This window comes from Caretta caretta, chromosome 7 (genome assembly GCF_965140235.1).
Source record: "Caretta caretta isolate rCarCar2 chromosome 7, rCarCar1.hap1, whole genome shotgun sequence".
NCBI lineage: Eukaryota > Metazoa > Chordata > Testudines > Cheloniidae > Caretta > Caretta caretta.
The window spans coordinates 2,275,389-2,299,491 of NC_134212.1; the positions used below are offsets into that span (position 1 = coordinate 2,275,389).

Consider the following 24,103-nt stretch of genomic DNA (forward strand, 5'->3'; position numbering starts at 1 on the left):
CAATTCACTTGTGTATTAGCATAAATCAAAGTGATTGTTAAATGTATAAGAGTGTATTTGGTGTTTAAACTCCATGAAAACTAATGGGGTGTTACTTGCATTGTTTTCATTTATCTGTATCCTATGATATCATAGTAGTAAACATTTACATTATGTATATCCTGTAATTAAATAACCCACTGAATGAAAAAGAGGCCTTGTGGAATTCAAATGAAGAATTTTAACAGAAAAGCGCTAATTTCAAAGCAAGTGGTGATTTTGTGTGATACCTGGAGGTCAAAGACTCTAAATGCATTCCTCATTCTCCATCACCAAAGGAAGAGCCAATGTGGGTAGTGACCCTGTCAAATTGTTTTCTGTGAGAAGAAGCTATAAGTAGGGATTCAGGGAAAGATCCTTCATCTCTGGACCGTTTGGATTCTCACAAGGTGGAATAACTGAATAAAGAGTTATTCTGGGTAGCCCTGAGAGACGTTTGGGAAACTGGCAGACTACATCATCTCTGTTGCTGTTTGGAATTATAGACTGCGACTCACCTGTACATATATTTTACCTGCTTTAATTTCTCAATAACTCTCATTTCCTTTTCTTAGCGAAGAAACCTTTAGAATTGGCTATAGAATTGGCTACCAACTATAGAATTGGCTACCAGCGTTGTCTTTGGTGTAAAATCTTTGGTACCAATCAATCTGGGGTAAATGACTAGACTTGGGTCTGGGAGCAACCTAAATGTGATATGATTTTTGGTGTAAGTGACCATTATCACTCAGTCCAGGTGGCAAGATAGATTGGAGAGTCTAAGGGGACTGTTTGTGACTCCATGGTAAGACTGGTATAGTGATCCAGGAGTTCTCACTTGTTACTGGGTTGGTGAAATCTAATTATAGAACATACCACCACCTTATTTTGTGACAGTATGCCCTCATCAGAACATTAAGTCAGGTTCATTTGACTACACCTATGTTCTATAAAACCATATTGACTGGCATTAATTAATTATATTCCCATCCTTTAATGCTTTTATCAGCTGAATCATGTAACAGTTTTTCCGTATTTTGCCAGGGATTTTAACTGGCCTATTACCTGGATCATCCTGCCTGCCCTTTTGGAATATTGGCACAACATTAGCACTCTTCCAGCCTTCTGATATTTTTCCAGTATTCCAAGATTTATTAAAAATTAACATCAGCAGCCCAGAGAGCTCTTCAGCAAACGCTTTTAGGTCTATTGGTGCAAGGTATCCAGACCTCATGTTTTAAAAATGTTTATCCCTAGTACTGCTGTTTAACATCCTCCTTAGTTACGAATGGACTGCGAAGTAATTCATCATCCTCATGTGATACAAGTACATTATCCCTCTTTCCAAATACATAAGTATATAACAGTTGATGATTTCTGACCAGTTTCTAATACATGTAAATCCACACCCCAAAATCTATGATCAAAATTGGCACTAAATGGCACCCTGGCAGCTCGCTCAGAAAAAGATAACAATAATTGAATGAATGGGCATGGATATAAACTACCATTTTATTGCTACAGGATGTTCCCCTAGGTGGAGGTATGTTGTTAGGGGAGTGTAAGGAAGGGGTTGGATGGACATACGAAGACTTTCAATTTCTAGGTTTCAGAGTAACAGCCATGTTAGTCTGTATTCGCAAAAAGAAAAGGAGGACTTGTGGCACCTTAGAGACTAACCAATTTATTTGAGCATGAGCTTTCATGAGCTACAGCTCACTTCACCGGATGCACATGCACATCCGATGAAGTGAGCTGTAGCTCACGAAAGCTCATGCTCAAATAAATTGGTTAGTCTCTAAGGTGCCATAAGTACTCCTTTTCTTTTTTCAATTTCTAGTTATACATGGTGGGCGATGTAATATCTTTTATTGACCCAATGTCTGTTGGTGAGAGAGACAAGCTTTCAAGCCACACAGAGCTCTTCCTTCAGTTGTGGCTCGAAAGCTTGTCTCTCTCACCAACAGACACTGGGTCAATAAAAGATATGACCGCACACCCCTTGCCTCACTAACATCCTGTGACCGACACGGCTACAGCAACACTGCATAACATTTCTAGTGATGTCCATCTGGCATTTTTCAGAAATGTTACATTCACTTTCTAAATTAAAACAACAAAAAAACCTCCTACTACAATCTAACAATTTTAAAACCCCACGACCCAGTTTGCAGAGAGTAGAGCAGACGACTACACAAAGTTGCACAGATAAGACTCACCAATTCATTACTTGCGTCTTGCATGATTCAGGTATTTGAAATATTACTTTTAATTGAATTTGGACTTAAGTTAGAAACCTTGAAAAATCTGCCTCTGCCAAAGTTCACTACATTTCCTTATTGGTTTGATTTATGTAGGCAGAGATGGCCACAAAAGAATATTCTGAGTAACTACAGCTATATCAAATTACAATTTTAAATGACTAATTTAGCTATATCTAAATCCTTTAACTGAAGACTTTAGTCTGAAACATACAGAAGATGATCAAAGTAGTGAGATCAAAGAAAACTCTTTGCATTTATACCATGCTTTGCTAAATATCGGAGAAATACATTTTATAGTAAAAGTTTTTTTTTTAAATCATGTAATATATGTAAAACCAAGCCTGACAGGTCTCAATAATCGTATCAATTTCCTGATAATTACTTAAAAATTAATGAGTTTTATATGCTCTTCATTTGCCTGAAACCTACTGGTCCAATCCTGCAGACTTACTGATACAAGCAGTTTCATTCAGCTCAACGGGACTGCTTCTGCGAGTAGGCACTTAAGGATCAGGCTCTTTGCATGGGTCTAATCAAGTGTCTACTAAGAAAACCATATGTAGGACTTGGGATGCAAGGAAGTGCACAGTGTCAGTGTGTTATGAACAATTAGAGGAAAGCTATATTTATCTGCCCTCCCCCAAAATACTAGTTTGTAAATCAGGCTTTTATTAAGACAGTAACAAATTTATCAATACATTTCTGTTCCCTTTAAACCTCTACTCTCTAGCCCACCACAAAGCTGAAATGTAGCATTGATCATTCTTTATGGAAGACTGCTATAATGATTCTGCATTCTGGCAAATCTCAGTTCATATATTTTCCCTTTTGGCTGCTGGTAGTTACATAAATTAGAGCATTACTCAGGTCTCAATAACTTATGGTGAGGGACAACTAATGCAAGACTGGACCCACACCTGAGGGTTGTTCTGTCTTAATTCTTATCCACAGGGCATTTTCAAGGTTTATTATGGTTTCATCTACTACTACCTTGCCACAAAAAGTGGGACTGTGCTAATAAAATCTGTGGATGACACAAAGTTGGGAGGTATTGGCCATATGAGGATGACCAGAATATCATATAAAAAGATTGGGATGACCTTGAAACCTGAAGTAATAGAAATGAGATTAAATGTAATAGTGGAAGATACAAGGGCATGCACTTAGAGACTAATAACAAGAATGTTTGCTATAAGCTGGGGATTTACCAATTGAAAATGACAGAGGAAGAGAAAAACCTGTGTGTAACTGATTGATCACAGGATGATTATAAGCCATCAATGTGATATGCTGTCATAAATATAAAGGGAAGGGTAAACACCTTTAAAATCCCTCCTGGCTAGAGGAAAAACCCTTTCACCTGTAAAGAGTTAAGAAGATAGGATAACCTCGCTGGCACTTGACCACAATGACCAATGAGGAGACAAGATACTTTCAAAGCTGGATGTGGGGGGAGAAACAAAGGGTCTAGGTCTGTCTGTGTGATGCTTTTGCTGGGGACAGAACAGGAATGGAGTCTTAGAATTTAGTAAGTAATCTAGCTAGGTATGTATTAGATTATGATTTCTTTAATGGCTGAGAAAAATACACTGTGCTGAATGGAATGGATATTCCTGTTTTTGTGTCTTTTTGTAACTTAAGGTTTTGCCGAGAGGGATTCTCTATGTTTTGAATCTAATTACCCTGTAAGGTATTTACCATCCTGATTTTACAAAGGTGATTCTTTTTTACTTTTTCTTCTATTAAAATTCTTCTTTTAAGAAACTGAATGCTTTTTTCATTGTTCTTAAGATCCAAGGGTTTGGGTCTTTGGTCACATATGCAAATTGGTGAGGATTTTTATCAAACCTTCCCCAGAAAAAAGGGGGTAAGATTTGGGAGGATTTTGGGGGGGAAAGACGTTTCCAAACAAACTCTTTCCTAATAATAATAATACCAGTGTTAGACGTTTGGTGGTAGCAGCGAAAGTCCAAGGGCAAAGGGTAAAATAGTTTGTACCTTGGGGAAGTTTTAACCTAAGCTGGTAAAAGTAAGCTTAGGAGGTTTTCATGCAGGTCCCCACATCTGTACCCTAGCGTTCAGAGTGGGGAAGGAACCTTGACATATGCTCATGAAAAAGACTAATGCAATCTTATGATGCATCAGGTGAGGTATTTCCAGTAGATATAGGAAGTGTTTGTGCCATTACACAAGGCACTGGTGAGCCCTCATCTGGAATACTGTGTGCAATTCTGGTCTCCTGTGTTTAAGAAAGATGAATTTTAACTGGAACAGGTGCAGAGAAGGGCCATTAAGATGATCAAAGGAATGGAAAACATATCTTATGAGAGGAGAGTTTGGCTTAGAATCATAGAATCATAGAATATAAGGGTTGGAAGGGACCCCAGAAGGTCATCTAGTCCACCCCCCTGCTCAAAGCAGGACCAATTCCCAGTTAAATCATCCCAGCCAGGGCTTTGTCAAGCCTGACCTTAAAAACCTCTAAGGAAGGAGATTCTACCACCTCCCTAGGTAACGCATTCCAGTGTTTCACCACCCTCTTAGTGAAAAAGTTTTTCCTAATATCCAATCTAAACCTCCCCCACTGCAGCTTGAGACCATTACTCCTCGTTCTGTCATCTGCTACCATTGAGAACAGTCTAGAGCCATCCTCTTTGGAACCCCCTTTCAGGTAGTTGAAAGCAGCTATCAAATCCCCCCTCATTCTTCTCTTCTGCAGGCTAAACAATCCCAGCTCCCTCAGCCTCTCCTCATAACTCATGTGTTCCAGCCCCCTAATCATTTTTGTTGCCCTGACCCTAACCCTAACCAAACAAAGGCTGTTCAGCCTAACCAAACAAAGGCTGAGGGGAGATCCGACTGCTCTCTATAAATAAATCAGAGGGATAAATACCAGGGAGGGAGAGGAGTTATTTAAGTTAAGCGTCAATGTGGACACAAGAACAAATGGATATAAACTGACCAACAAATTTAGGCTTGAAATTAGATGAATGTTTCTAACCATCAAAGAAGCGAAGTTCTGGAACAGCCTTCCAAGGAGGGAGCAGTGCGGGTAAAAAAAACCTAACTGGCTTCAAGACTTAGCTTGATAAATGTATGGAGGGGAAGGTCTGATGAAACTGCCTACAATGGCCCGTAGCCGTTCTGCGATGGCTAGTAGCAAATATCCCCAAAGGCCGGTGATGGGACATTAGATGGGGAGGGCTCTGAGTTACTACAGAATTCTTTCCCATGTGTCTGGCTGTTGGGTCTTGCCAAAATGTTCAGGGTCCAACTGACTGTAATATTTGGGGTTGGGAAGGAATTTTCCTGCAGGTCAGATTCACAGAGATCCTGGAGGATTTTTGCTTTCCTTTCCAGCATGGGGAACACGTCTCTTGCAGATTTAAACTAATGTAAATGGTGGATTCCCTGTAACGTGAAGTCTTTAAACCATGATTTGAGGACTTCAGTAACTCAGTCAGAGGTTAGGGGTCTATTACAGGAGTGGGTGGGCGAGGTTCTGTGGCCTGCAATGTACAAGAGGCCAGACTAAACTTAGTGGTTCTCAACTTATTTATCATTGTGGGCTGCATACCTGCACACCGCTGGGTGGCGGGGTAACCCGGATCCCACTCTGCTGGGCAGCCGGGAACATATGCGGGCCACAATGTGTTACTGGGCCACAGGGGCTGGGTGGCAGGGCAGGCGCAGTCCAAACTCTAAGCTTGGACCCCAGACACCTGCCAACAGGGCTGGCAGGCTGCCCGCCCTGGACCCCCTACCCCATGGGGCCAGCTGGCTGGGAGCCTCTGACTCCGTGAGGCTGGCCAGGAGCCTTGGACCCCCACCGCATGGGGCCAGCTGGCAGCCCTGGATCCTGGAGCTTGTGGGACTGGACGGCAGCCCCGGATCCTGGAGCCCATGGGGCCAGCCAGGAACCCTGGACCCCAGATCCCCACTGTGTGGGGCTGGATGGCAGCCCCACACCCCCAACCCCGCGAGGCCATTGGGCTGGCCTTTAGCACACAGCTGAGCTAATTGGGCTGTGTGCTAATTGTGCCGCATGCAACCTGCAGGCAGCAAACCGCTGGACTGATCATGATGGTCCCTTCTGGCCTTAAAGTCTATGAGTCTATTAAATAAAAACTAGAAGTGTTTAGATAAATGGACTAAGAATTGTCTAACTTTATGCTAGCTTCTGTAAGTATCTCTGTATGACTGCTGAAATGTTATTCTGTTGTTATACCTCAAAATTGGTGAAGACTTTTACTGAACATTCATTTAAACATTTTTAGAGCACTCTAAGATTTAAACTTACTGGGGGGAGACAAGAGTTCCAGGTTGTTGTTTCATCACTGCTTGTACTGATGCTGACATTACAGTTGTCAATCTGAGATGCACTCAGTCCGTGTGAGATCCCATTATCCTCTAGCTCTTCATTTTGTTGTCTCTTCATACTAGCCAACATCTGTAGTTCAGATGCACTCAATATGCTTGGCTGGTAGTTTCTCCAATCATACTCCTATGAAATAAAATTGCACATGCAACAGTTAATCTAGAAAGGATAATGGAAGAGAATACATGAACAAAACAGATCACTTGGATAAGCCTAAATATATTTTCAAGAAGAAGCTAACCTAGAAGGAGAAAAGCAAAATATTTAGTAGACAGGGTTAATGAACAGACTCCTTGTTCCACTCTGAAGATCAAGCATAAATACTTCCACAGATTCATAGATAAGAAGCAACATAAAAACAAATACTGCTATGGAGGGCAGGTTGAATCAACAGTGCATGGTGAATCTGCTGTTCCTCATAGAGACTACAATAAGGTTTAGACAAAAAAAATCAAGGTAACTTAACTTGGACTCAACCACATGTTTACCATGGTGTCATAAAGGTCACAAAAAAGAAAATGTATGTAGTTTCACACAAACTATAGCAAACACAGGGTTTTTAAGACAGATCTGGATTCTGGAAAGATATATTGGCCACTTGGTAGCATAAAGTGACATTTATTTTAAAATGTACATTTTAGTTCATGTTTTTGATCATTTAAAAGAGGTTGGTTCATAGGATTTCTAAAGTGCTGCAAACCTCCATTAGCTATTGTGTGGCCTGCATTACATTCGTGAGGCTGACCTGTGGCACACATGGAAACCTCTATGACAGAAATGTGAAAGCTCACCATTACCTGTGTTGAAATAGTCTTTTCAGTGAAAAATAAAGTTTTTAAATGAGGCTGCAGGGATACCTGCTTCCCAAAAGAGGAAATCTAAGAACTAAGGGGGACTGCTGAAGCTTCCATTTCATTCAAAGGTGGGTTTTCATTTGATTTTTTAAAGAGCTGTTCATTGGAGCTTCAAAAGTGACCGAAAAATTTTTACTTAAAAAGTGAATCCAAAATAACGTCGAGGATTTCAGGTACTTGAAATTCCTATAACATGATGTTGTGCTGCAACCCACTTCAGTACCACAAATGGCGTTAGTGATCGTAGTCCAGTTCCTATAAACAGATCTTAACATCAGAAGTAACAATTGCTGTCATCCTTATCAGTAATTTCACCAGTGATGTTTTGGTTACCTCTCACATGACAGGCAGTCCCATCAGGCTGGATTTGAGGCACACTGGTGAGGCAGCGCAAGGAAACTTGCCTTGACACTTATATTGTGTTTGTTGTGTTGAGAGACACATCAGCCTCCAATGCCATCAAACTGGCAACTTCAATAAGCTTTACATTTGCTTTTAAAAATGTCTGTAAACATCTAAGGGCCTGTTTTATTAAAAGATGATATGGGCTCAATTACAGGGCAGGTTTCAGAGTAACAGCCGTGTTATTCTGTATTCGCAAAAAGAAAAGGAGTACTTGTAGCACCTTAGAGACTAACCAATTTATTTGAGCATGAGCTTTCGTGAGCTGTAGCTCACGAAAGCTCATGCTCAAATAAATTGGTTAGTCTCTAAGGTGCTACAAGTACTCCTTTTCTAATTACAGGGCAGACGCCTAAGATATACAAGTTTCAAAAGATTTTGCACACAGTCAACAACTTCCCCTCTCTTTAAAGAGATCAAGAAAGAAAGGGAAATCTGATCGCCTAGATTTGTACCCATACTGCTTAGCTTTTCACATGCAACCAATTGTAAAATGGATCACTTTCACTACAGATGATTACATATCACTCAACAAAGAAAATGATTTAGATCTCCATGTGGTGCTTTCCTCTGTCTTGGATGCTTACCAGTACCTCTGGTAAAGAGTCCTTTATGGAATACAGGGTTGTTGACAGGAATAGCATTATTGTTCCTCAGCTCCCCTTCCACTCCAGGTTTTATTGTCCTCAGGATCAATTAGCTCAGTCCAGAGCCAGACACTGCAGGATTATGGGGATAGTACACCACTTCCTCATAAAAATGAGTGCTGGGATATGGCCCTGTGTACTGAAGCACAACTACACAGCATGCAGCACACTACACAACAACAGGGGTAACGGAAATTTGGATGAAGGACTCAGGGACAAGCCCCCCCACCCTTTTTTTTTAAACAAGATGATCACACAGCAGACATGACCTTACTTTTAACTCAGTTTCTAGAATGCTATTGCTTTAATATTCAGTTTCAAAGACAGTAGGTACATAGCATATTTTACTTGTGCATTGTGGTCACCATGAAAGAGTCAACAGCTACCACCCAATGGTGTCCAAGATAATGTTATTTCCTGTTTTAATTACAGTAACGAAATTATGGTCTCTGTTGGCAAATGAAACTTTTTAAGGGTGATCACTGTTTTACAGTTATAATATCAGGAAAGTCTGAGCTAAATCATTTGTAATTTTTGGATGCTATGCAACAGTCAGACTCAAAAACCAGAAGCAAATAAGGAGAACCCATTTATTATTTTTGAAAACGTCATCTAATTAGGCCAGCCTTACAATTTTTTGAGCCTGACTGTTGCATTAGCTCAAACTTTCCATATTATAGCACTGAAAAAAAAATCCTACAGTGCCCTGAGCCCATTGATGGAGTCACAGTGCCCGAAATTATGCCCAGCAAAATGCACTCAACTCTAAAAATCACAATGCCAAAAAGCTGAAATATACAAGACAAAATATATTTCAGAACATCAAGATCTCTTTGAGTTGACAACTAGTTGTTATTTCCTGGCAGTTCATTCTTGAAAAAGGCTTTGTAAGCTGGAACATTTAAACTTGCTGCCCCCTCAACTGTTTGAAAAACAGCTAGTAAGTCAATGACAAAGCTTTGGTATGCGTCTCTCTGCCCATTGTTATTAATTATTATTATTATTTATGTACAACACCCACAAAGAGCTAGGTGGTATTCACATACAGAAAGCCAAAGTTCCTGCCCCAAAAGCATTTTAAATACTTTGATCTAGAGTTTTTCAGCTTTTCAATTTTTCAAGTGCACATATACACTCATTTTGCAGTTTTTCTGAACCATACAACCACGAAATAAGCCTTGTCCATTTCCCCAAGTTTATAGTCAATTATATAATTTTGGCTCTTTTTGTGTCTTTTGCCTTTGCTCCTGTTGTTGTATTTATTGTCTTTTTACCCTTATTTATTAACCTCCCCATCACCTCTGCCAGCCTTTTGTCTTGTGTTGGACCACCTCAATTTGTTACATATGTATACAATTTATCAATGTTTTTACAGAGTGTTTGTTTTTAGAGTGCCTTTATATTGTAAAGCACCTGGAGTGGCTTTTGCAGTTGGGAATGGCAGTTTTAGTAATAAATTTATGTTAACCTATTTTAAAAAGTGTAAATTTTGTATTACAATGTTTTTTTTCAGTCCAAGCCTCTTTCATCACTGTCAAAAAGTGCTTGACACTCTGATCCAAAGAAGATTTGCATCAAAATAACAGAACCAATTTAAACAAATTTTGAAAGGGGGGAAAGAAATGTGCCTGCAACCTGACAACCAGCAAGCCAAGTTTCAGTCTGAAGTGATCTGAGGTGGTCAAGATATTACTACAATACAGGGTTTATAATGAAAGGGCACTAGGGGATGACATCTAATTCTAAAGTCTTACTGCTAAAAATTCTCCATTTTTATCACACATCTCAAGCCCTTTGCCATATTCCTCTATAGAGAACAGGTCTTTGGATTATCAGATTTTCCTACAATATAGTCTTAAACACTGGGACACTATTTTCTGAGACAGCCAGCCAGGTAGTCTTGCCAAGTCTTCCATGGTCCACAAGATTTTACATCATTGCAGAATCCAGGAGTCAGGGATGTGAATGTGCAAGATTACTGTTACCACTTGAGACTAAATGTGATCTACAAGAATTCCCTTGTTCGGTCCAATGTGGAAAAGCAATGGGACTTAAACAATCTTCTCTCTGTTCAGAATGTTCAGATGTCTCAAACATTTACGGTTAACCAGTGACTTTCAGGAAATCAGTGCAGAAGTAGCTATATTTGTCCTGATCGGGGAGATTACTTTGGTTTCATAATATTGCACAGAAGTTGAATCAATTCTCTCTATACTTCTCTGATAAACTGGATAAGGTCTCCTACCTGAGGAGGTGATACTCACCCAGGGCTGGATTTAGGGGCAGGTGACCCAGGCAACCTGGTTTTGTTGTTAGCGGCAAAAGGGAAAATAGAATGTTTGAAGTAACATGTTTCCGGTATTCCGTAGGTGGATTCATTTTTCACTGACCTCCTAGAACGTTCTGGACCTTTGCAGAATCTCATGGAGCCTTCCAGACTTTCTGAGAACTACGTTTTCCTCAAACCTTCTAGAATGTTGTCAGCCATTCCCCCATAGGTATATATGGGGTGGGGCATCGCCAGTCAGTGAGATGTAAATACAGATTTACAGATCCTAGCATGCAAATTTATCATCTTATATGACAGGAATAAATCAGGCATGTAAATCCTGCAAAGTCGCGAAATAGACTACAAATACAATAAAAATAAGGTATTCAAAAGTTTAACAAATGGGGGGAGGGCTCCTAAAGACGCTCCTTGCCTGAGGGCTGGCCCTCTACTCACCTTTGTGAATCTGGACACATTTTAATCCGGGAATTTTTGCACCTGATAGTCTTTCTAATCTATTTTTAAAGGCATCCATTCTTATGATTTCTGGGTAACTGTCCTGAACATTTTAACATTGTATTTTTAGCTCCAGGCTCTTCTCCTGTAGTATGTGATAACTATCACCACAGTTTAATCCTACAATAGCACAAGCCAGATTCTCTAGACCCTTACAGAATAGAATACGTATGCAATAATCTGAGGTTCTATTAGTAACATCAAGACATTAGTGTGAAAAACCTGCTTTTTCATTTTGTGTGTCAATCATCTATGTGAGCTTTAGCTACTGTAAATATCTATTTTATTAATCTTGCTGAAGTTGTTAAAAGCTTTTCTGTCGATTCTCCCACTGATTAACTTTTTGTTTTATCGGAACTTCCATCATATTTGTCAATCCTCCTATGTAGTGACTGACTGGCATGGAGTTATTCAGATGGCATGAACTCATGAAACACCTGCAGTCTCTTTCAGAGCTCAAATAATAGAATGTTCACTATCCTTCCCCTTTACTTAAGGGGAAACTGCTTTTTATCCTGACATTTGCCTCTTCTCTTAAGTCTCTACAGAAAGAGCTTACACTTTGGAATCTTTTTATAAGAATTCGAAACACACAGCACAGTTTTGTCTTTTGAATCTTTTTGTGCTTATCTGAAAATATCAAGGTTTTGGCAATTGGTTTCCCTCCCCACTAACACACTTATTTTTCAGGCAATTAAAACATTTAGAGAAGAGAGGACTGGCTCATTCTCTCTCTCCTTTATCCTTCCCTACAATAACCTCTTTATTATTAAATAAAACAAAATTTGGGGGAAATTATTTTGCCGCTTCAGATGCCCACCACATAATGCTTTGATAGGATTCATAATTTCTTAGTTGATTTTCAAAGAGAGAATTTGAAAATTGAATTTGAAATTAAGTTCACTTTGTATTTTATAAGGCATTTTTGATGTAAAAATATTTTTGCCATGCACTTAAATTTTTCTAAACTGAATACTTCAGTTAGTAATTAAAAGTTTATCTTGTGTTTCTGTATATCCTCTCCTTATGATAAGAAACATTTATTAAGTGCCTGAACTTTGCTGGATTGACAAAACCTGTTATTTAAAGACATTTTTTCAGTTTAAAGATGTATGTAATGACATTTGCATTGTACTAGGTTCATGTGATTTATTCAGTATTATTTGAATGCAGTTATACGTGCGGAAAAGTTTAATTACCAGCTATCTACATGGTTTCAATATTACCCAGAAGGCTGTACTTCCTTCTTAATTAAAAATATTTGACCATAATAATAGAGAACTCTATTAAAACATGAATAAAACATTGCAAGCAACCAGGTCCTTAAAGTTTCCTAAGTAGTTTTCCAATCAATTTCATTAAGAGTTGCTTAAGCATTTTTACCAGTGCTCTGTATGAGATGAACAGAAGACACTGCTTCTATGTAAACTCTCATTTTGGCATGAAACTACCTGTGTCATAAAGCTACTTCACTTTCTTTTGGATTCTCAGAACACTGAAACATGTTTCAACATGGAATATATAAAGACTAGTTACCAGTGACAATCATATTAAAATGGGACTGTCTGGTTACATTTAACAATGTCTCACTTCCAGCATGTTTTCCTGAAACTCAATGGGAGCCCAGGTTTTCGGTGCATACAATGTAAAAACATTCCTAGATCTAGGACTGTATGTGTTCTGACTTTAAAATAATGTACAGAAAAGTCAATTTCAAATCATCTCTCTTCTCAAATCATGCCAAACCAACCTAATTTCCTTCTCTGACAGGGTTACTTGCTTAGGTGATAAGGGGAAGCAGTAGACATGATACGTCTTGATTTTACGGATGCAACTATCATTTAAAAAACTACCCCTTTAAACGACAAAAATTATATTGGTTAACCGTTTACTCGTTAACAAGCTCACAACCTACCCCTGGCTTGGCGGGGGGGCACTCTGCTGTCTCTCCTGGGAGGTGGAGTACAGTGGGCTAGGGGATCGTTTGCATGTGCATGGCTGGGCATGCTCTGATCTCACCCCTCGCTCTCCCAATTACTAGGCGCTGCCTAGCAGCTAGTTCGGCGCATTGCTGCTGGGAGAGCAGCGGTGCCAGGGCAGATCCAAGTGTTCCGGCAGATCCAGTGGTGCCTGGGCAGACCCACTGCCGCAGCCAGCGGCAAGAGAAGCAGAGCGGAGGGGGCGCAGGGCTGCCCCAAGCAGTGCCCTCTCTGCCAGGCACAGGCTGATTCAGCGGTGCCCCAAGCTGCGAGAGCTCTGCAAGCTCCAGTGCCCTCCGGCTATTGCCGTGGAGTTTTTAATGTGCACAGTAGGTACTGCATCACAACACTATTTTACCAATCTGTTTTAAACATTAACTGCAATATATTAATGGTAAGACTACTACCTATCGGTTAACCGCTTAACATTTTACATCCCTACTTGATTGAGTTAGGCTTTTAATACAGTTCCACATAACATGCTCCTAAGCAAAGTAAGGATATGCGGACTACATGAAATTACTATAAGGTGGGTACACAACTAGTTCAAAGAGTGTAGTCAAAGAGTAATCATCAATGGTTTGCTGTCAGACTGGGAGGACGTACCTAATGGGGTCCTTCAGTCCTGGGTCTGGAACTATTCAATATTTTCATTAATGACTTGGATAATGGAGTGGAGAGTATGCTTATAAAATTTGCAGATGACACCAAATTGGGAGGGGTTGCAAGCACTTTGGAGGGCAGGATTAGAATTCAAAACAACCACGACATATTAGAGGATTGGTCTGAGATCATAATGATGAAATTCAAAGACAAATGCAAAGTACTACACCTAGAAAGGAAAAATCAACTGCACAACTACAAAAGGGGGAATAACTGGCTAGGTGACACTACTGCTAAAAGGGGTTTTGGGGATATAGTGTTTCAGAAATTGAATAGGTGTCAACAACGTGATGCAGTTGGGAAAAAGGCTAATATAATTTTGAGGTTTATTAATAGGAGTGTTGTATGAAAGATATGGGAGATTATTGTCCTGCTCTGCTCTGGTGAGGCCTCAGCTGGAGTAAAGTGTCCAATTCTGAGTGCTACACCTTAGGAAAGCTGTGGGTAAGCTGAAGAGAGTCCAGAGTAGAGCAACAAAGGTTTAGAAAACCTGACCTACAAGGAAAGATGAAAAAACCTGGGAATGTTTAGTCCTGAGAAAAGACGACTGCAGGGGGCCTAATAACAGTCTGTACATATGTTAAGGGCTGTTATAAAGAGGACGGTTTCATCACATGTGCTGCAAAGAGGCGCAGGAGACACATTGCCATAGACCTCCCCCAAAAGAACTCCTAGAACATCCAATTTCATTCCAAAGGTTCATTACTCTCACTGTTAAAAATGTACGCCTTACATAGTGATCAATTGTTCTCCCTGTCCACTGGTGGTACAACAAGTGTAATGGACTTAATCTGAAGCAAGGGAGATATCAATTAGATATTAGGTAAACTTTCTAACAAAAGGTGTGTTTAAGCTCTGGAACAGGTTTCCAAGGGAGGTTGTGGAATTCTTATCACCGGAGGATTTTAAGAACAAGTTGGACAAACATGTTATCAGGGATGGTCTAGGTTTACTTGGTCCTGCCTCAGGGCTTTGGGCTGGACTTGATGACCTCTTGAGGTCCATTCCAGGGCTACATTTCTATGATTCTCTATTAACTTTAGAATGCCTGGAATGATCTATATTTTTATAATACTCTAATATCAGAAAAAATATAAGATTTTATTTGTTAATGGAGCCTGTTTTCTAATGGTAAAACAAGGCAATATTGAAAGTGAATCAGCATCTTTTCAATTTTGGGACACAATGTGGAACAGCAGTACCACAAAGAGAAGCATCAGAGGACTACCAAATAAAGACTTCCAAGTGGAAAAAATATTTTCAAACTTTGATCAAATACTATACGTGTAAGTCTGTCAAAAAATGCTGCCTATCATGCTGATGAGCATTGTCCCACTGTATTTCCCCCCTTCTGTCTGTATCCATCTGTTGTCTCTTGTCTTATACCTAGAATGTATGATCCTGGGGGAGCGACCACCTTTTTGTTCTCTGTTTTACAATGCCTCGCACAATGGGGTCCTGATCCATGACTATGGCTCCTAGGTGCTACAGTAATGCAAATAATAATAAATAATAGTAAGTCTGTCAGATCCGCTATATATATATTTTGTGGCAATAAAAAAAAATCGTATCAGCCATCCATATACCGCCACATCCATCTTGCAAACACATTTTATGCATGTTAGTAACTTTATACACAAGAGTACTATCATTAAGAGTCTAACCATTCTGTTAGAAATTGTAACCAAACATTTGAGACCAAAGGAAAAATGACAGCTCTTCCCTTCCATGTTTAAAAACTAACCAGTTCAGCCAACAAAAAACATGCATGTACTTTTTTAAGATGAAGAAATTAACTCGTTTCATAGGGCATTGAAAATTTGAAAAAACCTTCCTGCCGGGAAGAAGTTTTCAGTTAAATAAATAAGTTTTCAGTCTCACAAGATTCCTCAGTTTACCCCAATGTGCTTTGTGGACCTACACAACTTTTGCCTAGTTGCCACTCTTACTCTCAGCTGCAGCAAGAAGGTATTGGAGAGGAAGGACCATTAGCAGAGGTTTTTCATTCTCCACCCCTGAGGTAGCTGTCCTGTTTTTTCAGTTGTTTCTCTTTTTAGCCACAACTTCTCTTTCACTGCACTTGAAGTGCCCCAACGACTACACGTGCTCATTTTCTGAGTGCTACTATTTTTAATTGTCTCACTGAGTCCACCTTACAGAGGATCAGGACCATGAAAGAGGAAGTTACTCACCTTGTATAGTTACCATGGTTCTTCGAGACGTGTCCCTTTGGCTGCTCCAAGGTAGGTGTGCTTGTGTCCCTGCACTGCTGATTGGAGAACTTCGGTAGCAGTGTCTGTTAGGCCCGCACATGCGCTGTCTCTCCTTGTGCCCCGCCACAAGGCTAGCCAGCAGGCATGGGCTAACCCCGCTCAGTTCCTTCTCTACCGCAGAGTCACAGACAAGAACTCTGAAGTAGAGGGGAGGAGGGTGGGTTGTGGAGCACCCATAGCGACACACATTGTTACTGCACAAGGTGAGTAGCTTCCTCTTCTTCTTAGGTGGGGCCATTCCCAAGGAAGGTGACTGATATGGAGATCAGCCTCAGGGAGTGTACAAATATCAGCTGGAGGTGTCATGTTGTGAACCTGATAACATTGATTGAAAGCCCTGACGGGCCGGATCTGACCTGCGGGCCGTAGTTTGCCCTTCCCTGCTCTACTGTGTAGTAATACCTCTTGTACCTTCTCCAAGCAGGAGCTTTCTATGTGTTGGAACCATAAAGGAGCCAAGCCTTTAGGCGGAGAATCCCCAGGTTGGGATGTAGAGTACATCCTTCATTCTGCGAGAGGAGGTATGGCCTGGTTTGTCACGAGTTGTGACAGGTAATGGTACCAAGTCTGTTCTTATTTTGCCAAAACGATCAGTATGACATGTTCTCCTTCTCTTTTTATTTTTAATAGGACTTTCGATAGCAGAGGAAATGGAGGAAAGGCATAGAGAAGGTCCCTGTCCCAGGGAAGGAGAGCGTTGCCCAGCATGTGTTGCCCCATCCCTGAAGGAGAAGAAACTGAGGGGGGTAGCCCGTGTGCACTGGCTAGCATCATGGCGAGACCTAACTGCTACCAAAGTTCTCTGATCAGCAGCACAGGGGCGCGAGCACACCGACAGCGGAGCATCCATAGAGCCGGCACTCGAAGAAGAATGATATTTTTTAAATTCTAACACTCTGCAAGTTTGATCTGAGCCACAAAAACAAAGATTTAGGTTTTTTTAAGATTTAGATTCTAGGTTATGCTCAAATAAATTGGTTAGTCTCTAAGGTGCCACAAGTATTCCATTCTAGGTTTTAACTAACAATTTACTTGTACAGGAGCGTTAATCATAGAAAGGAATTCACTTCCTTTTAGCATCAAAGCCCTCCGAGTCAGAAACAGAGCAGGTAGCTATGAAGTAACAGAAGGTAAAGAATCAGACTGGAAATAAGGCATTAATGTTTAACGATGAGAGTAATTAACCACTGGAACAATTTACCAAGGGGCATGGTGGAGTCTTCATCACTGACAATTTTTAAATCAAGACTGGATGTTTTTCTAAAAAAAAATCTGCTCTAGAAATTAATTTGGGGAAGTTTTTTGTCCCTGTGTTTAGACTAGATATCATAATGGTCCCTGGAATCTATGTTACATGGTAGCTTGGGAAAGGACTGTAGAAAAAGAATTACACTGATGTAGTGGGAAGATATTTTGGAAAAAAAAGTCCACAATCTGCATTATATTCCAGAAAAGGCATTACAAAACATTATAGCAATAGCCTATCACTTCAGGGAGTCTGGAAACAATATAGGACAAATAACCCCAAAACTGCTAGAGAAATTATGGAGCAATAGGTTCCTTGCCCACAAGTAGTGGGAATACCACTAAAACAACCTTTTGGGGAATCTATCTGTTCCTATATTATCTCAACACAACGATTGTGTGATCCAGTAGTTTTCCTGCTGGGAATACCTGGAATCGATGACCTGCTGTAAGAACAATGGGTAACATGCCTGTTGGTGACAGTTGCCATGCACTTTGTTACACATTGGAAGAAACTAACTCTCCTGAAGGGACCAGCTGGCATATGTGAGTGTGCACTATTTCATTCACGTACAAATTAACAGCCATGAATAGACAGATGGATTTAATGGACAAGGCTATCAGCCATGGAGCAAGGGCTAAAACTAAAGCCACTACCTGCCCTCCTTCCCCTATAGTGCGGCATGCTAGAAGACATTAGAAATTTGCAATTAGGGAGAAAGACTGAGCTGCTTGTGGGGTGGCACTGCCTTATACACCATGGGACGATGCCACCACCCTCATGCAAGATCTCGTGAACCTCCTCCGCCCCCCCAACAGAGATGGCTTTTCAAGGCAGTTCTGCAACTTGACACCAGGGTGCCAGATCCCACAAGTGGGAATACACAGATGCCCTCATGAAAGATTCTGTGACTTTGTGAAGGGCAGGAACTAGAAAACAGATTGTCCCCAAATCAACATTATAGCTGGGTTTTAGAGATGACAGCTAGGAGGGTTGTGCCAGCGTCACATTTTCCCCTCCACTGGCAGAAGTTCTGGTGGGTGAAGAAAGGAGAGAGGCCATGCTCAGAAGCCTGAGTAACATGTCTGGACTACCCCCAGTTAATTCAGGAAGAAGCGCAATTCATTTATAATGGATTGAGGATGGGCCAGGAGCTGGGAAAAGAAGGCTTATATTCCAAACAGCAAAGTATGACACTGCCTAAAGTCTGGCATAAGAACATGCTCTTTGATCTGCTGCCTATAGAATGTGCTTGCAAGTAAAAAACTAATTTCTCATTCAAAGCAGACTTTTTAATACATAAGGATTTTCTTCTCAAGTTAACGCTTAAGTAATGTCCTGTCATTTGTGTGAAATGGGCTAATTTATTCTCACATCACTGCATGTAGCCATAAGGAGAATACAAGAGGGAAAAAAAAATCACATGGGGAAAAAAATCAATTTGATCGACTTGAACACAGTCCCCAGAGTAGCCGGGGATTTAGTCTCTGACACTGCCTTACTGTTAGCCTTCAATCAGATCATTTATTATTGTTCAGGACTGCTGCAGAGAGACTATGAAGTGCACAGACTAGTGATCTTTTTATGGTTTTTCCTGTAGATTGCTATTGAAACTCTATCAATTTTTCTTCCTAGCCTTTTTGCCCAAAACTATGCCTGCATTTGTAATTCACACACTTTGAGAACTTGAGTTGTATGACTATTCAAGCTTATTATCTTTTTGTTTGCAAACCCTAGCGATTTCTGTTTGTAGGTACAGTGCTATTTTATATGCAATGCAACTTTAAAAACCCAAACTTGGGAACTGAAGTATGCTTTTTAAACACGGATGTGGTGAAATATATTTTGCATATATCTGGATGAAATATATACTATTTTATTATTTCTCAACTGATGCTAATGATTTATAGAATCATAGAAATGTAGGACAGCAAAGGTCATCTAGTCCAGCCCCTTGCGTTCAGGAAGGCCACATAAACCCTGGGCATTCTACAACCACCCTTGGAAGCTTGTTCCACACCTTAACTACCTTATAACTAGAAAGTTTTTCCTAATATCTAAAACTAAATCTCCCTTGCTGCAGATTAAGCCCATTACTTCTTGTCCTGCCTTCAGTGGACATGGTAACAATTGACCACCATCCTCTTTATAACAGCCAGTAACACCTTTGAAGACTGTTATCAGGCCCCCCACCCCCATCTTCTTTTCTCAAGACTAAATGTTCCCAGGTTTTTTTAACCTTTCCTCATAGGTCAGGTTTTCTAAACCTTTTGTCATCTTTGTTGCTCTCCTCTGGACTCTCTTCAGTTTATCCACAGCTTTCCTAAAATATTGTGCTCAGAACTGGACACAATACTCCCTCTGAGGCCCCAGTGCCAAGTAGAGTGGGACAATTACCTCTCAGGTCTTATGTACAACACTCCTGTTCATACACCCCCAGAATGAAAATAGCCTTGCTCACAACTGCACCTTACTGTTAACTCATTTTCAATATGCGATTCACTATAACCCCCAGATCCTTTTCAGCAGTTCTAACACCTAGCCAGTTATTCCCCATTTTGCAGTTGTGCATTTGATTTTTCCTTCCTAAGGGAAGTACTTACCTTTATTGAATTTCATCTTGTTTTAAGTCAGATCAATTCTCCAAAAGCCACCCACCTGCAAGAATGGGTGAGGGAACTTGATGGGGCCAGTGATGAAAGGGGAACAGTCCCAGTAGCAAGGGAGAGAGACACTTGCTAAGGGACATTATGTAGCTCCTCTCCCTAGGAGTCTTTGGCACTCATTGGCCAGCTGGGAGAGAGGGATGCTGACTGACTAGCATTCCCCAGCTGCCAGGATTTAGCCCAGCATTAAGGGCCCTGTGGAGGCTCTTTTGACTCCATTCCAGCAGCCTGCCCTACCCACCTGCACTAGGATTGGGAACCTGGCCTGACAGATGCTGCGGGTCTAGCCAATCATGGGCCAATTGGCAAAAGACCAGGGAGTTCCTTGCAGCACCTTCAAGCCACAATGGGTTAAGCAGGGATGCACTTATTACCTAACTAAGGTACCAGGGTAAAGTTATTTATTCATTGCAACTTGTGGCCAATTTCCAGTGCGATTAAGAGAATAAAATGAATGGTTCCCAGAGTTAAAAGACGTGGGATTTTGGTGTTGGGCCTTGGGCTCATGGGATAGGGCGAGACCTTGTGGCCTTCATGGGCCAAGGTCCCCGCCCTGCTGCACAATTTGTCCCCCCTCATGTGGAGAAGGGTGCTAGGACTCAGAGAGCAGAGACCTACCATGCGTTATGGGTTATATGGTAAGAAGCCCCGTAACCTGGCGGCAGTTATGGGTTATTTGGCAAGGAGCCATATGTGTAACCCCTGCACTGGAATCAATTAAATGCCTGGTATAGGAGAATATGGGAGTTGGGCTGGTAGCACCCCTCTACTTTGTTAAAGTTTAATAAAAGTTGCAGCCTGCCACTTATTTCCATGTATGTGTCTGACCTCATTTTGCCGGTGTCCACATCAATTTGAATTCTAATGCTGTCCTCCAAAGTGTTTGCAACCCCTCCCAGCTTGGTGTCATCTGCAAACCTTACATGCATACTCTCTCATTCTATTACCCAAGTCACTAATGAAAATATTGAATAATACCGGACCAAGGACTGATCCCCGCTAGACCTCACAAAATACATCCTCCCAGTTTGACAATGAACCATTGATAACTACTCTTTGAGTACGACCTATCAATCCGTTGTGCACAAACCTTATAGTAATTTCATCTAGACCCCATTTTCCTCATTTGCTGGTGAGAATGTCATGTGGGACTGTGTCAAAACCCTTACTAAAACCCAATATATTAGATATACATTAGTATAGGTTTGGACCCAGTTACAGCCTTTCTGTTCAAACAATGTAAATCACTTAATTCCAAAGCAAAATCACTTACAGGAGTCTCAGCTTTCAGACTTGAATTCTCTCGTAAGATTTCTTTGAGGGACTTTTTACTTATTGATGCTCTTAATTCACTCACTGATGTATCCTTTGTTTTTTCAAAGGTGCTTGGGCTTTCCTTAGAGAATTCAGGTTTACTTCCAGTTGGAGAAAGACAGGGGGTAGGCATCAAGCATCTTGGAATGTTATCAGGCTCTACTTTTTTCACAACCGAATCTTGTGGGGTTGAGGATAGTGTTTTCAGGCAGCTATGTTTGCTATATCCTTTATACTTCCAGTACTCAGGACTCCCTGACATCATCTTTAATGGAATCCCTTTAAAAACTGTCGAATCAGATGACCCTGATGTACTGTGGCTGGTTTTGAGGTTTGAAGCACCTTGGATGAATTCACTGGGGTCATCCTAAATTTGGGAAAGAAAACAACAGTGATTTTGAGAGGAAACTACCCTCCACTTGTTTAAGATCTGTTTGCAAATATTTAGTCCTAAGATTTCAAAATTGCTCTCTAATTATGATGGCTTAATTTGAGATTTTTCAATGGTTTTGAGCATCTCCTGCTCCCAGTGAAGGAGAATGGAGCGTTGGGTGCTCAGGACCTTTACAAAAATCAGGTTTATGTATCTCAAGTTGGGCACCCCAAAATGACAGCATGCTTTAAACGTATAGGCCTAAATTCCTGTTCTAATTCAGAATGCTGGAAATTCCACAAGTCTGTATGTCATAAATATACTTTTTAGTACAATGTGGCTCACACACCTGTGCTAACCAATAACATTGATGTAAGGTGGAAAAGTCAACAATGCTGATATCCGCTTGACTATTGTAGTGGTAGGTGACACTTTAACATATTGTATAGAAACCCTAAACATATCTGTCTGCAGAGATCGCCTTGCCCTTTTTTGAAAGTTACTAAAAAAAATCATTTAGCATATAACATTTTAAGAATCCTTTATGAATCCATTATTCCTCTTCCAAACAAGGTCTATACAAAACATCCAAGAATTGCACTTCTGATGTTCCCTTAAAATTTCAACTAAAAAATAAACAGCAAGCAGAAAAATCAAGTGATATTGGAGGAGGAAAGATTGGGTAAACTAGGGATGGTCATCCCATGGTCCTTATTGATACAGGGAAGGGGAAAATGGAGGCCTCCCATCCTTATCCAATCAGGTTCCACACTTCCTGTCTCCCACAGGCACAACACAGTACTACTGTATTTGTTGGAAGGATGGCTACAACATGAACGTTGCATCCTTAAATATGCATATTTCACCTTCTAGGGTCCAATCCTGCTGATATTGAAATCAAAGGGAGTTTTGTCATTCACTTCACTGGGACCAGGACTAGACCCTAAAAGGGGAAATTCATACCTAAAAGAAAACCCTTCATTATATAATAATCTTTACAACAAATATAGTAGCACTGTATTATATAGTTTCATGAAGAATACACTTCTCTCCTATTGCTTTATTTTGTTTTATGTTTTCTTTGAGTAGGTTTACATAAGACACGAGCAGTGAACATTTTGTGGGTTGAGGATAATGATTACATATAGGTCTTTCTCAATGACAGGTTTCTTGTGGTTATCGTATGATTTTGTTCTTAATATAAAAGAAAAAAGTGTTACGGCAGAATAGTCTCTCCTCCCGTCCCCCGCAATCACACACAGGGCTTTCCCTATAAAATGAGCTAAGCAACTTTTCAGCAACCACATCCATATGGAGACCAAAACAATCAACTGTTCATTAATATTTTTATCAAGGGTGCTCAAGTCACAAAGTTTTTATTTTCCCTTAAAAACAGAATTCTAAAGGATAAAAATCCAGAAAAAAGGGGACCCATATTATTTATTAAACCCTTTTATATAGTGCTGTAAATGTACATGACACTTTATAAGCAGATTAGTAGGTTAGCTGCAAATATAAAACACTGAAGTGTAAAAGTAAATAACAGAAGCAGGAAATAAATTTGGAGGCCTTTTGGCTGCAAGGTTTTCTTTTATCTCCTCAGACTATAAATTTAAAAATGCAATTAGAATGCGTTTCCCCAATCTCTGTACAGACGGCTCCTATTTTCCTGTTTTATCATCCGGCATCTTTTTGGAATCAATATAAGAAAGTGAAGGTTACGATGAGGATGTGTTAAATCAGCTCAGCGCTACGAGAAAGTACGTAAACCCTGAAACAGTCAAATGAAAGCAAACATTAATGTTCTATATAGTTTCCATAATCACCAGTCTTCCCAATTCATCCTGAAAGATGTGTGAAAGCCAAATTTATAATAATGTATATTATTTAAGGGTAGAATTCAATTTAAAATCAGATTACAGCCCCAATTCCGCAAAGCACTCAAGCACATGCTTTACACACATTGACTTTAGAGGGACATAAGCACAACCTTAAAGTTAAGCACATGCATAAGCTTTTTTTCTGAATTAAGGCTTATAGGAGCTACGTGCAGGGAAGCAAACAGGACGTTAAGAAGGACAGAATCCACCACACTATGAGAGAAGTAGGATGAACATAATGTATTCAGGCTAAACCTTCTAAATTTGATTTGTGAAACACCTGCATGAATCAATGAGCTATGGATGTATGCACAACACTTCATAATATTTTATTAATGTATTCCATGGCATAAGCCATTTA

At 40.3% G+C, this 24,103-nt stretch overlaps 1 protein-coding gene across 10 annotated transcripts in view; it reads right to left on the minus strand.

Moving 5' to 3' along the window:
* Positions 1 to 24,103, minus strand: part of CFAP20DC (CFAP20 domain containing) — a 227,094-nt gene that overhangs the window by 48,708 nt on the left and 154,283 nt on the right. For 9 of the 10 annotated variants that reach the window (XM_075130187.1, XM_075130189.1, XM_075130188.1 and 6 more), the window contains 2 exons: positions 21,449 to 21,856; positions 6,583 to 6,786 (listed from right to left, as the gene is read on the minus strand). In XM_075130187.1, the coding sequence (XP_074986288.1) occupies positions 6,583 to 6,786; positions 21,449 to 21,856 (612 nt within the window). The remainder of the gene's footprint in view (positions 1 to 6,582; positions 6,787 to 21,448; positions 21,857 to 24,103) is intronic. The other variant, XM_075130197.1, reaches the window with a different exon arrangement.